A 14,737-nucleotide genomic window follows, 5' to 3' on the forward strand; every position below is an offset into this window, starting at 1 on the left:
CTCCTATTCCTCGTATGTTAAGAATTCTGTTTACAGCTTCTTTTCTTTCTTCTGCATTTTTGCTACAAAGCATGGATTGTAAAATTGCTTCAGAAAGTGCATTCCACGCTGATCGTTGTTTTATTGTTGTTATTTAATTGTTGGCATAACAATATCTAAAACATTTTTACTCTGAGTTTTAAGTAACTCTAGTTGATACAAGATATGTCTCGGTCCCTCAACCCAACTTGAATCAACTTTAATATTAAACCAGTTAGGTATATAAGCACTAACAATAAAGTTCACAATTTTTTTTAAATTATCTAGATTTGTACCAGTAAGGCCATGATTAGACACCCAAATTCTACAAAATCGAAGTGCTGTTGTTAGCCATCTACTGTGACAGGCTGGTCCGATTTGCAGCTTTACTAACCTAATAGGCAGATCTCCAGTCTTTATTGCTTGACAAATTTGATAAGCATAACTTTCGTCAGTGCTTAAATCATTAACAATCTTCTGACTGAGATAAATCAAAGGAGGACCTAAATTTATTTTAACAAAGTTGGTATTGGTTTCAATCTCACTTGCTGTGTCAAGCATTTTTCCAAGTGGTCCAGACCATTTATTATGAGAAAGCATTGGACCATCTAAATGTTCAATTAAATGTCTTAACCCTAATTCACCAGTATGTAGATCACAAACAATCCAAACTAATCTTCTATTTAGTTTTTTTTTCTACCCATTGCATGACTCCGCCTGCCCAACCAGTATTGACATTTGTGCTATCTCCTCCAATAGCCATGAGATTTTGATTTTGATTTTTACTGTTTAACCAGCCAACTATGTGATCTGCAATAGCTTCAGCTTTTTTTATTATTATTGGTCATATCTGGAACAAAATTAAAAAGAGTCAACACCAGGGCCTTGTACAACAGAGTAATGTTCAAATAAATAGTCAACACCAGGGTCTTGTACAACAGAGTAATGTTCTTCTTTAATCAGAATAGGAAAACTTCTTTCATTTACCTCTATAAACATTTCTGTAGCATCTACTCTCCCGTCAAAAAAAATGACATGACACAGGGTTTTTTTCTAGGTCTACCTCAAACTGATTGTCTAATTCTTTTTCCAATTTTTCCTGAGCTCTTCTTACCTAGTTATGATCTATAATAAGATGGCAATTACTCTTGCTTATAATCTTTGCATCTATCAAAGCTGCTGTAGCTATTTCAGCAGTTTCTCTTAAACTTGTTTGTTGTCTCATACTAGCCAGAGCAATATTTTCAATACTCATAGTATTATAAATTGAACATGTTTGATTCAGAGATGATTTACAGTGAGTTTGATTATCAACTTGGATTGTTTTCTGACCACTGCCATCTTTAAATGATGAAGAGCATCTGTTTATACAAATTGTTTGAACATTTTCACTATACTCATAATCCTGAAAAATTAAATAAATTGTTTATATTTTTAATCTGTATTTAAACTAAAGTGTATACAACTAAGAGTTTTAAACTTACTTGCTCAATATGTGGCAATAAAAGAGATAAGGATTCATTATTCTGCATGCAACTGATTTGTTCTATTTGATTGAACATTTCCTCTGGCTTTAAAATAAGTTATATATACAGTATTGGACAAAACATTTGCAACCAACATCGAACAATGCTAAAAAGTGTTCCTAATTTTACATGTCTTAAAAGCGAAACGAACTATACTACCACAGCAAACAGTTCAGGAGTCTGGAGTCTTAGATTGCCTTGACATGAGCAATCAGCTGACAGGTGACAGCACACAGGCAGAATTTCGTTGACAAGTGCCATTTTGCAGCGGAAAAAACAAGTGCAAATTTTTTGGCTTGTTTCATTTTCTTAAGTCTGGTCCGTGTCAACGTCGCGGAAGTTTTTTAATAATTAAAGGAAGTATCCAGAAGTTTCCAGAAGTTTCCAGAAGCATGCAGAAGCTTCCAGAAGTTTCCAGAAGAAGCATCTGGAAGCATCCAAAAGCATCCAGAAATATCCAGAAACATTCAGAAGCATCCAGACGCATCCAGAATCTTCCAGAAGCATCGAAAAGAAGCATCTAGAATCTTCCAGAACAGGTTCACACAGGTTCATTTTACTATATAAGAGACATGTAAATCGACATGTAATTCAGTCAGTATATGGAAGCCAATCAGTCAGTATTATCAAGACAGTTTATCGAAGCGAGTTTTATCAAAGTGTTTTATCGAAGAACATCAATACAACAAGTGAAATACAACAAGTGTTTCATTACATCAATACAGTCCACATCTAACCAAGACGTTGTGTTCCACAGAGCATTATTTTATCATCACAAAGTAAATGTAACACGGTAAGCCTTGAGAAGCGTGATTATTTATTTTTATTATTTTTATGACTTCAAGTGCAAAAATGGCTCCCAACAGTCTTGGATTGGAACTAAGAAAGAAAATTATTGGCGATTACGTAAGTGGAATGTCACAAAAAAGTATTTGTGATAAATATCGCGTGAAAAAATGGACTGTATCAAGACTACGTTCCAAATATCGTTCTACGGGAAAGTTGGCAGCAGATAACAAAGGTGGAAGACCGCGTTCCACCACTTCTAGAGAGGATTCTATGATTGTTAGATCCGTCAAGAAGGATCCCTGGATATCATCAGTCGAGGTACAAAAGCAATTAGAGCTGCCTGTATCGGACCGAACAATCAGACGACGTGCTGTTGAAGCCGGATTGTTTTTCTGTTAACGGTTTAGGTCTAATACATCGAAACGATGGAATAATGGACCGTTTCATGTATAAAAATATCCTGAAAGATGTTATGTTACCTCATGCTGAATGGAATATGCCAATAAAATGGATTTTTCAGCAAAAAAACAATCTGAAACACACTGCAAAAGTAGTAAAGCAGTGGTTTCAAGACAACCACCAATCGTTGATGGATTGGCCGCCTCAATTTCCGGATCTCAACCCTATTGAGAACCTGTGGGAGATTGTCAACCGCAGAATTAATCGTGAAAGTGTTCGTAATAAGGATCAACTGTTTGAACAAATCCAAAAGGCCTGGGCAGCAATTCCACAAAGTCTCATTGATCACCTGATCGAATCTATGGCTCGAAGATCGACAACAAAGGATTCACCACGAAATCTTGAAAGCAAAATACAGCTTGGTCAACATTTTGTTGAGTTGCACTTGTTTTGTCCAGAAGAAAATCAACTTTTTTTAATACTTTTGATTAACTTATTAATTTTCGTGTACAAATAATGAACTTTGTGATGAATAAAACTTGAAGAACTTTGTCTCTAAACAGTTACATAGTTATTTCTCTAAATTGAAAAAATGCAGCACTTTTATATAAAGAAACTAAAGTAGCATTATTTGGTTGCAAATGTTTTGTCCAATATATATATATATATATATATATATATATATATATATATATATATATATATATATATATACATATATACATATATACATATATACATATATACATGTTTGAGTATGTAATGTAGTTATTCAAGCTTTCTACTTAAATAGTTACCTTTTGTTCTTTATTTGTTTTCATTGTTCTTTGCTTTTGCTGTTTTATTTTAATTTTTTTGGATTCTTTCTTATCTGCACCACCAATATGGAAAGATCCAAAACTGCCAATTTTAGTCCTCTGAGAGTGGATGAACTGAAGCTCTAAAATCGGTATTTTTTCATCTCTCTTACATTGACACTTTATATGAATTTTTTCCATACATTCTGAATCACATTTGTACTCTGAACAAAGGATTAGTATACATTTGCAAAATAAGATGTCCACAAGGTTGTCTAACTTTAAATTAAATCTTTCTTTTTCAGCTTTTTTACCACGTCCAATACTAAAAGCAACAGCTGATTCCCATAAACACTTAAGTTTTTTGAAAATTGTTTTTTCATGAATGACAATAGGATATGTAAAAAGTGCATTTGCTTTCAACCATTGGCCAAGTAAAGCGGGTAACATATCGGTAACTAGATGATCTACAGTATAGTTCCTAATATTTTTATCATTAATTTCTCTTAAAAACATACCATATCTTAGCATATCTATAGCTGTTGGAAGCTCAGATGTATAAAGTTCCTTTCCACTTCCTACAAGATTACTCATCTTAATAGATAATCCATTCCTTGTTCTTTTTGACATTCTTATGTCAAATTGATTACGGAGCTTCCCTTTTGGTCCGATTATGACGTATTAATTACTTTTTAAAGAAAAAAATGAGAATTTGCGAATTATTGGTAATAACCAAAATAAGTGAATTAAGAATCAAAATTTACCAAGCTAGCACTAAAATGATTTCATTTTTGAAAATAACTTTTCTTAAAAAATGGCGAAGTTATATTTTTTCATTACTCTTTTTTCGAAATTTGAAAAAGTTTATTTTACCTTAAAAATCGACACACCCTAGTCGGCATTGACATACACATAGACTGAAAGCGAACACGCAGCACCGAATGTATATCGTCATTATTAAAAACGAAAAATGCTGCATGTACAAAAGGGTCGGTCAACTCTACTTTTTTCTTTTTTTATACCAAATTTTTTATAACAAATATTTAAAATTCAGTTTTTCATGATGTTTCAGCACATGTTGGCGAAAAATGAACATTTATGGTGATCGTACGATTAATGCAAGTAGTTGTTAAATTTTCTTTATGCAGCCATTGAATCGCTATTCAAGTCTAAATAAAGGTTCAAAACTTAACAACATGTTATGTAAATTTTTAAGTGTTTTCATATTCTTACTGCATGTGTAATGTTAGGGTTGCTGTGCGTAACTGCTACTCCTCATATGTCTCTTGTCTTAAAAATACATTTACACATCAAACCTGCTATGATTTGTTTCTTGTGAAACTCATAAAAATAATTCAACTTTTTTTTTGGCACCTGGTTTTTATTAAAAACATTAGAAAAACTTGCTATATCGTAAAAAGACTTCTTTCAAGATTTTAAGTTTAGTGGTTTTAAATATCGCATTGACATGGTGGAGAAATAAGTTTGAGTAAATTTCACAATATTAATGAAAAAGTTTCTAGCACTTGGTATTGGTTTGCGTAAGGCACTAGAAATAATGATGAAAGTATTGCATCCTAACAATTGTTTTTTTTTAAAAAAAAGAAAACGCTTCAGATGGCGCTTAGAGTTTTGCACGATACTACTTCATGGAATCGATTCATCTTTTCCTGATCTTGACAGTGATATTTGTTTTTTGATTATTGACCAATAATAAAGTAGTAAATATGTTTCTGGAGATAAAAAGAACCTTATCAGTATGGGTGATGGCCAGAATGGAATGAATTGGGTTTAATCTTCTCACTACTACAAGATAGCTGAGAAATTTTCTTCAAAATAAAAAAATACAGCTTAGATAAAAGCACTTGGCTACCATGCTTCATTTCTTAAAAGTTTTAATTTGAAGATCAGTATGTTTTAACTACAGTTCCAAAGCTTCAGGTTTTAAAGCGACCCGTTAGAAAATGGTTTTGGACAGACAAATGAGAGCAGAAGAGAGATTTCTGGTTAGTTTAAAAAATGTTGCTGTTTCTGAAAAAATATCAAAAATTAAAAATTTAGAAAAGTATCAACTTTGATGAAAATTGAAAGTGTTGCTAGTCTGAAAATGATCCACCGTGGCCCTTAACAAGTTCAATAAAAAATTGCGAATTAGAGATTTGAATAAAAACAACAGAAAAAATTGAAAAGATTTAAAATAAAACTTTTAGAGGTCACAAATGTATTGAAATTAAAATCCTAGCTGTTCGTCCGAGATTTTTTTAAACACTTTCTAATGAACCATTTATTTGCCAAAAATTTAGCCAAAATTTTTTGCCAAAATCTTTCGATGTCCAGTAAATGTATTTGATAGCATAGCTAAATCATTTGTTAACACTTCAGGTTTTTTAAATAAAAGAATTCGATGTAACTTAATAAAGTAGTTCTCTATATAATTGTTATTAAAAAAAAATTTTGAGATCATTTAATTGAAGTAAAAATTGAGAAATAATAACTGTAATAGTAACTAAGATTTAACAAAGCATTGAAAACAAATTTTATCTAATTATAAAGAGACTTTTTTATACTTTACATCCACACTTTTACACTTGCATAGTTTTAAAAATATGCCAAATAAATTGAAAATCGTAAATGATCTAGGTTTAAGGTTTGTGCCCCTTCTGATACAAAATGTCTAAAACATCAAAATATCCAAAATAAACAGGGTTGGAAAAAACCCGAGTTTTTTTATACTGGGTTTTTTTGGGTTTGTTTGGGTAATAATACCTATTTTGCATTCAAACTATCTATCAAGACATAATACCTATTTTGCATTCAAACTATCTTTATATATTTAATTTTTTCAAAATAATAATTAAAAACACATGGTAATAGTTATATTTATTTATTGAAAAGAGCTTTTACAAGGAAAATTTAATAAATTGAAGAACTGTAAATAAAATTCTCCTTACATAATTTTACTTTGTTTGATTATTACAATAATTTTCAATTCTTGTCAGCTTTTCAGATGTTTTTGACAGATTTCCAGTTAAACACTTCCTCTGGGATCATCAAGAATTAACTAAAACAAATATAAATTACACTTAATAGAAATAGAATTTTTTTCAGAATTTAGATGGTTATTCTGAAGTTAAAAACGACTTTTCCTGCTACTTACCTACTTATTGATCAGATTCGATATCATCACAGGAACTGCTGTCAGCTGCTGAGCTATTTTGAAATGATTTGTAAATCTTCACAAGTTTCATTACTTTATCTGCACCAAGACGATTCCTGATCTTCGACCAGATAATTCCAAAGGTTGAAAACCATCTCTCAATTGAGGCTGAGCTAGCAGGACAGGAGTGTAGAGATGGTAGAAAGCTGCAGAAATTGGCAAAAACCTCTTTATCCCTGATTTGAGATCTAGTAACCTTTCCTTTCATGATGTTCCACCATTCTGATGGAGAGATAACCTTCAGTGATTCTGAGAACATTTGCTTGGGAAACACCCTGTCCTTCAAGTTAAACTTGTATAGTAAACCCAAGAAATCAGGGTTCCTGTCCTCTAACCATTGTTCTGCAATGTTATCATTATCATTATCAATGAAGCTTTTGTAATCGTCTAAATAGCGATGGTCAGTTATATAGGCCAAAATATGAAAGGGTTGTACAGCATCTTGAAATCTCTTCTTTATTGAATTATAGTATATGGATAGCTCTTCATCCTTTATCAATGAATACCAGATATAAACTGCGTCAGAGAGATGACAAGAATCACTCTGCATCTTGTCTAAGGCAATCCCCAATTTTTTCATATCACTAAGAAGACCACTTGCCTCACGTTTGATGGCTATATTCTCAATTATTCTTCCAATATTGGCTGGAAAATCTTCCATCTTCTCTTCATAGATCTCCTTGTAGAAGTTATAATTTTTCTGGTATGTCTCAATGCAGGCAACTTGAGAGTTGCAGCGTGTTTCATTTGGCAGCTGAGGCATACATCCTTTTTCCTTTAACAAACCATGAGCCATATGCACATTTATAAAATATTTCTGAACTTCCACAACCTGTTTTAGAATTGTTGAAAAAGAATTGCAAATGTCTTTCTGTATCAAATTCATATAGTGTGCATTACAGCCAATGTTAACATATCAGGATACTCTTGTTTGATCAGCTCTTTCATTTTTTTCATCTTAGCTTCATTGTCAGTGCAGACAGCAAATACAAACTTATTATAATCATTTTTTATGCTAACTATAGCTTCATTGATGATTTTGAAGCAGTATTCTGCAGTTTTTTTTTCTGATCCTGAGTCAACTATGTTGTACAGATAACTCTTTTTTCCATCATGAAATGAGTGAACAATTATTGGGTCATTCTGAATACTAGACCATCCATCTTGACAAATTACCAACATGTCTTTGGTTTCCAATTCGTTCTTTATCCCAGCTGACAGATCATCATAGACTTCATTTAATAGATCTCCACCCAGTTTCTTTCGGCTTGGTGGGACATACCCAGGACGAAGAAGAGAGCAAAGTTTCTGAAACTTACAATTTTCCATTGAATTAAAAGACATGTTAGAGCTGAAAAAAAACCGGGCAACTTGCATGTCTATGGCATCTTTCTGATCATTTGATGTTCTAACTACAAAGTTATTTAAGTTACTACTTTTAAACCTTTTTGCTGGTGTGGAGCTGGACATAATAGATCCTTTGGAAATTGAAGTATCTGACTCATTTGACAAGAGGCTAATATCGCTTATTGAGCTTCCAGGTCTTTGTTCTTTCTCATCAGTGTCCTTCTTTCTCTCTTTACACTTCTCCAAATGAATACAAACTCTTTCAATTTTTCCACTAATCTTCTCTGAACAATGGTCACACTGAACACTATTTTTGTCCCCTTCTATCTCACTGACCTCCTTCCACTTCTATCTCACTGACCTCCTTCCACTCCCATCCTTTCTTCCTTCCACTTCCGAATGGCATTCTTATAAAGATTTTTTTCTGAAAAATACACATTGCATTGAAATATGCAAGTTAAATATACTTAATGCTACACAAATAATAACACTGTTTGTATAAAAGTTTCTTGAGTAATTTGTAAGATAGAACACAGGCCTGACTTTGATATGGTTGATGAAAGCCACTGAGATCACTGAAAGTATATTGTAAAAAATACTAAAACTATTTTTTCAGAAATATTTCAAAAAAATCATGTCTTTTAAAAATTTTGATTCTTATTAATTACTATATTCTGATCATATCCATATCTCTTTTCAATAATAGTTACCTATTAATTAGTCATAATTAATAAATGTTTTCTGAAATAAATAAATCACAGAAAAAAACCAAGCAAAGAGAATCCTTTAAATAAAGTATTATTTTAAAAAAACCCAAAAAAACCCGGGTTTTTTGGGTTTTTTTAACTGGGTTTTTTTGGGTTTTTTGGGTGGGTTTTTTTGGGTGGGTTTTTTAATGCCAACCCCGAAAATAAAGCTTCAACAGTTTGCTATTACACATAAATTTAAGTTTTGGCATGTTAAACAACATTCAACAACCTCATACAACATACAACGACACCCTCTCAGTATACGTGATATCTGCAGAATAACATTAAATTAACATGATAAAGAAATTAAAAATAGAAAAATATCAAAAGTTTCATATTCTAAAGGGATATTTTTGATAAAAGAAACAAGAAAACAAGTAAAGATAAATAGCTCAATTACTATATATGAACTATAGCAATGTATGTTAGCCATCAAGCACTTGTTGAAGGAAGAGGTTAGAAAAGAAGTTTGACTTCCGATATCATTGAAGACAATGGTTTGCATGCTGCTGCAGGAATTAGGAAAGCTTTTTCAAAATCTTGTTTAGGTAGATGTTCTAAGCCTTGTAATAATATCATAATGCATAAATTTTTGTAGCAATTCTATTTGTAAAATATTTGATTACAACCTTTAAAAATTCTCTCTCGTACCAAACAACAAACTAGTACTTTTAATATTTTACCGGTACCGAAGATGGTTCGAGCTCGCATCCAATAATCATTTGTTCAAATTGCAAATCAGAGATTTGAAAAGGACTATCACACTATTGCAAGCAAACAAAATTACTATTATTATTATTATTATTATTATTATTATTATTATTATTATTATTATTATTATTATTATTATTATGATTATTATTATTATTATTATTATTATTATTATTATTATTATTATTATTATTATTATTATTATTATTATTATTATTATTATTATTATTATTATTATTTATATTATTATTATTATTATTATTATTATTATTATTATTATTATTATTATTATTATTATTATTATTATTATTATTATTATTATTATTATTATTATTATTATTATTATTATTATTATTATTATTATTATTATTATTATCATTATTATTATTATTGTTATTGTTATTATTATATAATAATTATTAAAGTTTTTTTTTATTGCAAGCAAAATTAACAGAAAAATGTTAAAAGATTCAAAATAAAACCAGAAGAAAAAAAAAAAATTAGTGAATTCGTTTATTTGTGAAACCAAGTTAAAGAATCACAAAGGCTCAAGTTGAAAAAAAAAAAAAACTTTTTATTCAAAAAGGGACATTTACAAAATTCAAGTTGTTTTAAAACCTGATAATAAAGTTAAATAAACAAATTTATTTAATAAAAGTTTTAAATAGATGAATTTTCGAGTGAAATTTTCTAGCCGATAAATTTTCGAGTGAAAGTTTGAATAACTTTCAGGTGAACCTTGCGATATCTTCAAATGGAGAAATTCAAATGGAGAAATTTACTGATTTTGTTAAACCAAACATTGCGTACGATTTTTTAACGTTTACAATTGTAAACGTTAAAAAATCGTACGCAATGTTTTATTGTTAACAACACACATTAAATAGTCAAACAGTTATAAAAAAATTAAAAGTAATTTAAAAAATTTAAAAATTGATATAAAAATTATTTTAGGTAGCATTTAATGGATGCTAAGGATTTCTAAAAATTAGTGCAACAATTTTGCTAGAGGGTTTAAGCTATTGTTTCAATAACTTTACAATAACTCGAAGAAGTAGCATTTACTAGAAAACATAATAAATTAAGTTAAAGCATAATTTATTTAGGGTGTTGTTTATGAAGGAAATGCATGTCGTAAACAACTTCATCACGCAGATAAACTTCTTGAATTTGATATCCTTGATGAAATTAGCCCACTGTTGTTGCTAAGCAAGCAACAACAGTGGGCTAATTTCTAGCAATGCTAGCTTTAGTTTCATTGTTAAGCTGGAAAACTTATTTTTTTACCTGCAACTTTGTTAAAAGAAAATGTTTCAGGGTACATATCTATTTCAGACTATTATTCTATTATTTTATAATATAATTTTATAATATATTTCCTACAGAAATGCTTAATGTTTAATGATTAATGTTTAACGTCGTTTCGTCATTAGTTACTAGGCTTTGAATTAGTTACCAGGCTTTGAAAGAGCGCGTTTTTTAAATCCACGGTCATCGGAGAAAGGTCTTTTAAGCGAGTTAAACCTTTTTTTCTTTTGGAATACAATTACTACTTTAGATATATTACATAAAGAATCATATTAAGATAAATAATCATCGTTAAGATCATATTGTAATTGAAGTAAGTTTATGAATTAATTATATATACATTTTTATAAGTTAAAGTAGAAAGGATTTGAATATTTTAAATCGTTTATATTTTGTTTGTTTTAGCTTTTCTTTTAACTTAAAAATAAAATAATAAGAATAAAACTGGTTAAAATTTAAGCTGTTTTATTTTTATTATTTTATTTTTTAGAAGGAAAATAGGGGTATGGATGTCGTTTAAAGTTATACTAATACTATTTCCATAAAACGGTTATTACTACTTTGAAATTTCTGTCATGCTGTTAACTATTTTTGTTCTTTTCTAGAAAATAAATTAAAATTTTGTGCCAACACTAACATGGCATGTCACATGTTATTGCATGTAAAGGTTAAATTATGTTATGAGGAAGCCACTTCTGGACAATCGAGCTTTGTCTTCTGAGGTACAGATATTAACATTTAAATTTTATTTTAGTTTATACTTTTGGTTTAGTTTATAGTCAATTTTAGTTTACTTTTTGTTTGTTTTAGCTTCAGTCATCTTTTTTCTTACTTAAGACAACTTTATGGAAGAAATTAAAGGCATAGGTAAAAAAATTATAATTATATATTTATATGTAAATATTATTTATCAATTATTTTGAGGTATATTTTTTGTCTTTAGTGTCTGGTAGAAGCACAATTGGTAGGGTTGTGTTTTAAATTTTATATATTTTTTCTGGAGAAATATGTGCTATAGATGAAAGAATTATTTAATTTAATACAAATATGACATTTTTAAACTGTTTGCATTTTACTCATACTTTTATTAATATTAATTTTTTTAAAACTTTAACCCTTTTTAATATACTTTTTTTGTTTTTTTGTTTTTAGCATCCTATTCATCCTGTGAAAATGGCGAGGTTATGCTTAATATTTTGATTAAAATATATTATATTTTATATATATTTCAAATATATTTATATTTTATATTATATCCTTCTATTTGTAATTTTAGAGCCGTAAACATTCGATCAATACAAGACTTATCACTCCCAACACCCAAGGCCTCTCTCGGAGAGCTCCATCAATAAGTGGTGTAGAAATAGCTGTGTGGATGGGCCATCGTTTAAGTGAAGGCCTCATCCATACTGGGGTGTTGGGAGACAGCAAAAAAAACAGCAACCAAAAGGTTGTAAATGTCTTCTATCAGTGAAGATATTTTAACTTTTTTGTTGCTGTTTTTTCACTTTTTTTTAATATTTTAATTTTTTTTTTTGTAATTTTGTTTTTGTAATTTTTTTAATAATAATATATATTGTATATTTGGTTTGTTTTTCTCTTTTTTTAATTAAATTTTAATATGTTCTACAACAGTTAAACTTAAATATAGTTAAATTGATTCATTACCCAATCTTCATATGATATCATAATATGACATTTTTTATGATATAACAATCTATTGTTAAAAATAATTAATTGGTAGTTTAATCTATTGAACTCTCTGCTTTTAAAATTTTCTATAAGCCAAGACAAAATGTTTAGTTATATAAATACAATTTATTTATATCTCAATTTGTTTTTATCTTTTTACCTGTTAATAGTTTGGTTCCTTGAAGCATTTGTTATTTTGCTTTAACACGATTTTTTTTGTATAAGCAACTTAGAATTTTGGTCAGAACTCGAGTTGCTTATTTTTCAGCCAATTTCTATATCTCGAGTTGCTTAACGGTTGCTTAAGTTTCTTAGCGTAAATTTCAGTGTTTTTACGAATAAGAGACAAAATACGGTTTAATATCAAGTCTTAAACAGAAGCGTGCTCTTTAAAACTAAAATCACTGAAATTCTAATTTAAAAAAAGACTAAAAATGTTTCTCTCTTCTGCTGGATCTTTATTTTCTTCATCTCCACTTTCTTCGTCTTCTTGTCCGTCTGATTTTTCTACTTGTCCATCTAGTTCCTCGTCTTCTCCGTCTGATTCGTCAGGCAAAACATCAATAGGGTTATCCTTTACTTCGTCTGGAATAGGAGTCTCTGATTTCCACCGGGTTGTCAATGTCAACAGGGGGTGGAACAACAATTTCTCGTCTTTGGATGTTTTACGGTAAGCTTCACCGACCCAACGAGTTATCAAAATGCGGCGATCTTTTGCCGACAGTTTCCGATCATCGTTGCCAAGCCAGAGTTCGATATTTTCATCATTTTCGAGCCAGGTGTTTTGTTCTGCTTTAATATGTGATTTGAATGCTTTTCCTGGTCCGGCATCAACAGGTTGCCAAAAATGTGTCCCGTTGGGAACACCAAACCAAACAATACCTTTATGTCGTCGCACTTCATTCAAAAACTCATCACTGACTTGGGCTCTAAGGTTATCGCAGAACAAAATATACTCATCCAGGTTAGCGACAGCATTGGAGAGAGTGTTCTTCACCCATTTCACGGAAAACGCTGTATCTGCCCATGCATTTGGTTGCCAGTATACATCTACATCAGTGTCATAGGCTAAAACTTCATCTTGACAATCCTTTTCCCCTTACCTCTGAAAATCAACGCCGGCTTCACCATTCCTTCAGGACTGAAACATATTTGAAGAGTAGCTTGTCGCTTATTAAGCCCACTGCCAGGTTGAGCTACCCATACTCTATGATCCCTTCGTTCCTTTTCCTTACTCATTGGAATTTCGTATGTTCGTTTGCTCTCGACTACAAACGGGTGTGGAATTTGATCTACATTGATTCTCTTTTTCGGTGGGAAACGCCCCCATTTTTTATCGTATGTGGGTTTGCCACTTCCAGACTTAATCAACTTTTCTCTCAAATTTGAATGCCATTTCACCAGAATCGGGGTTTGCTTCTTTACGTCAGCTTGGCGCTTTCGTTGAACACACAGCATGCGGATCTTATTTTTCCTTAAGAAATGAGTGACTATTGATTTTGGCAATCTGTCAGCATTCGGGCTTTGTTGTAGACGAATTTGATTCGCTCGGACATACAACCACTCAAAGTTAACTTTTAGCTCCTTTTTTCTTGCTTCGGAGAATATAACATAAAGTTTGTTAAACAAAGCTTTGTGTTTGTCGCCTCTTCGGCATTTCCTGAATAACGCGTTTTTCTTGTTTTCGTTGTACTTGTTGTAGACCAACTCACCACAATGACAAATCTTTTTGGTAAAACCAAAGTTGAACAAATTTGGCTGCTTTCTCTTACTCATGATCTTAACAGCGTTGTCAACAACATACAAAGCAACAACACTACTGTGATTACTTTCTTTTGAAATCGTTTATCTAAAAGAAGTCATTACAGAGAAAAAAGTTGATTCGAACGCAAAATCGAATGTTTTTATTTCTCAAAAAAACGTGTACGGCAATTTTTTAAACTACATTAAGCTATGTTTTATATCCAACATAAAAATAGTATTTGACAGTAAATAAAGGAACTTTTTGAGTGCTTTGATTTTTATGTGCAATTTAGAGTTGCTTATGTTAACATTTGTTCAGAACTGAAGTTGCTTAATATTTTTTCACATCGAGTTCAGTTGCTTATAAACGAGTTGCTTATACAAAAAAAATCGTGTAATTAAAATATTTTAAATCTATTGTCTTCTATAATATAATTAGTA

General features: G+C 30.5%; 1 protein-coding gene, 1 long non-coding RNA gene and 1 pseudogene across 4 annotated transcripts; 1 reads left to right on the forward strand and 2 right to left on the reverse strand.

The window, feature by feature from the left end:
* Positions 1–129: 129 nt before the first annotated feature.
* Positions 130–9,506, reverse strand: LOC149881297 (uncharacterized; annotated as a pseudogene). The gene is made up of 5 exons (XR_016445378.1): positions 9,243–9,506; positions 3,530–4,698; positions 1,503–1,589; positions 932–1,423; positions 130–888 (listed from the first exon to the last, which is right to left on the reverse strand). The product of XR_016445378.1 is annotated as an uncharacterized LOC149881297 (transcript).
* Positions 6,065–9,497, reverse strand: LOC149881298 (uncharacterized). 2 transcript variants are annotated; one of them, XM_090069325.1, is made up of 2 exons: positions 6,687–9,497; positions 6,065–6,590 (listed from the first exon to the last, which is right to left on the reverse strand). In XM_090069325.1, exon 1 carries the CDS (start codon positions 7,630–7,632, stop codon positions 6,691–6,693), a length of 942 nt encoding a protein of 313 aa, XP_089925451.1. In that variant the 5' UTR covers positions 7,633–9,497; the 3' UTR covers positions 6,065–6,590; positions 6,687–6,690. The 2 variants fall into 2 exon arrangements, with proteins under 2 accessions (XP_089925451.1, XP_089925452.1); XM_090069326.1 differs by having other exon boundaries at positions 6,517–6,590; positions 6,691–7,646.
* A 1,541-nt stretch (positions 9,507–11,047) lies between the features above and the next one.
* LOC149881299 (uncharacterized) lies at positions 11,048–12,335 on the forward strand. The gene is made up of 5 exons (XR_016445379.1): positions 11,048–11,174; positions 11,467–11,583; positions 11,672–11,728; positions 12,014–12,042; positions 12,138–12,335. It is a non-coding gene; the product is annotated as an uncharacterized LOC149881299 (long non-coding RNA).
* The last annotated feature ends 2,402 nt before the right edge of the window (positions 12,336–14,737 follow it).

The sequence above is a fragment of the Hydra viridissima genome, unplaced genomic scaffold (genome assembly GCF_058129835.1).
Source record: "Hydra viridissima isolate aposymbiotic clone 2 unplaced genomic scaffold, HvirCarnegie_v1 scaffold_12, whole genome shotgun sequence".
NCBI classification, from domain to species: domain Eukaryota; kingdom Metazoa; phylum Cnidaria; class Hydrozoa; order Anthoathecata; family Hydridae; genus Hydra; species Hydra viridissima.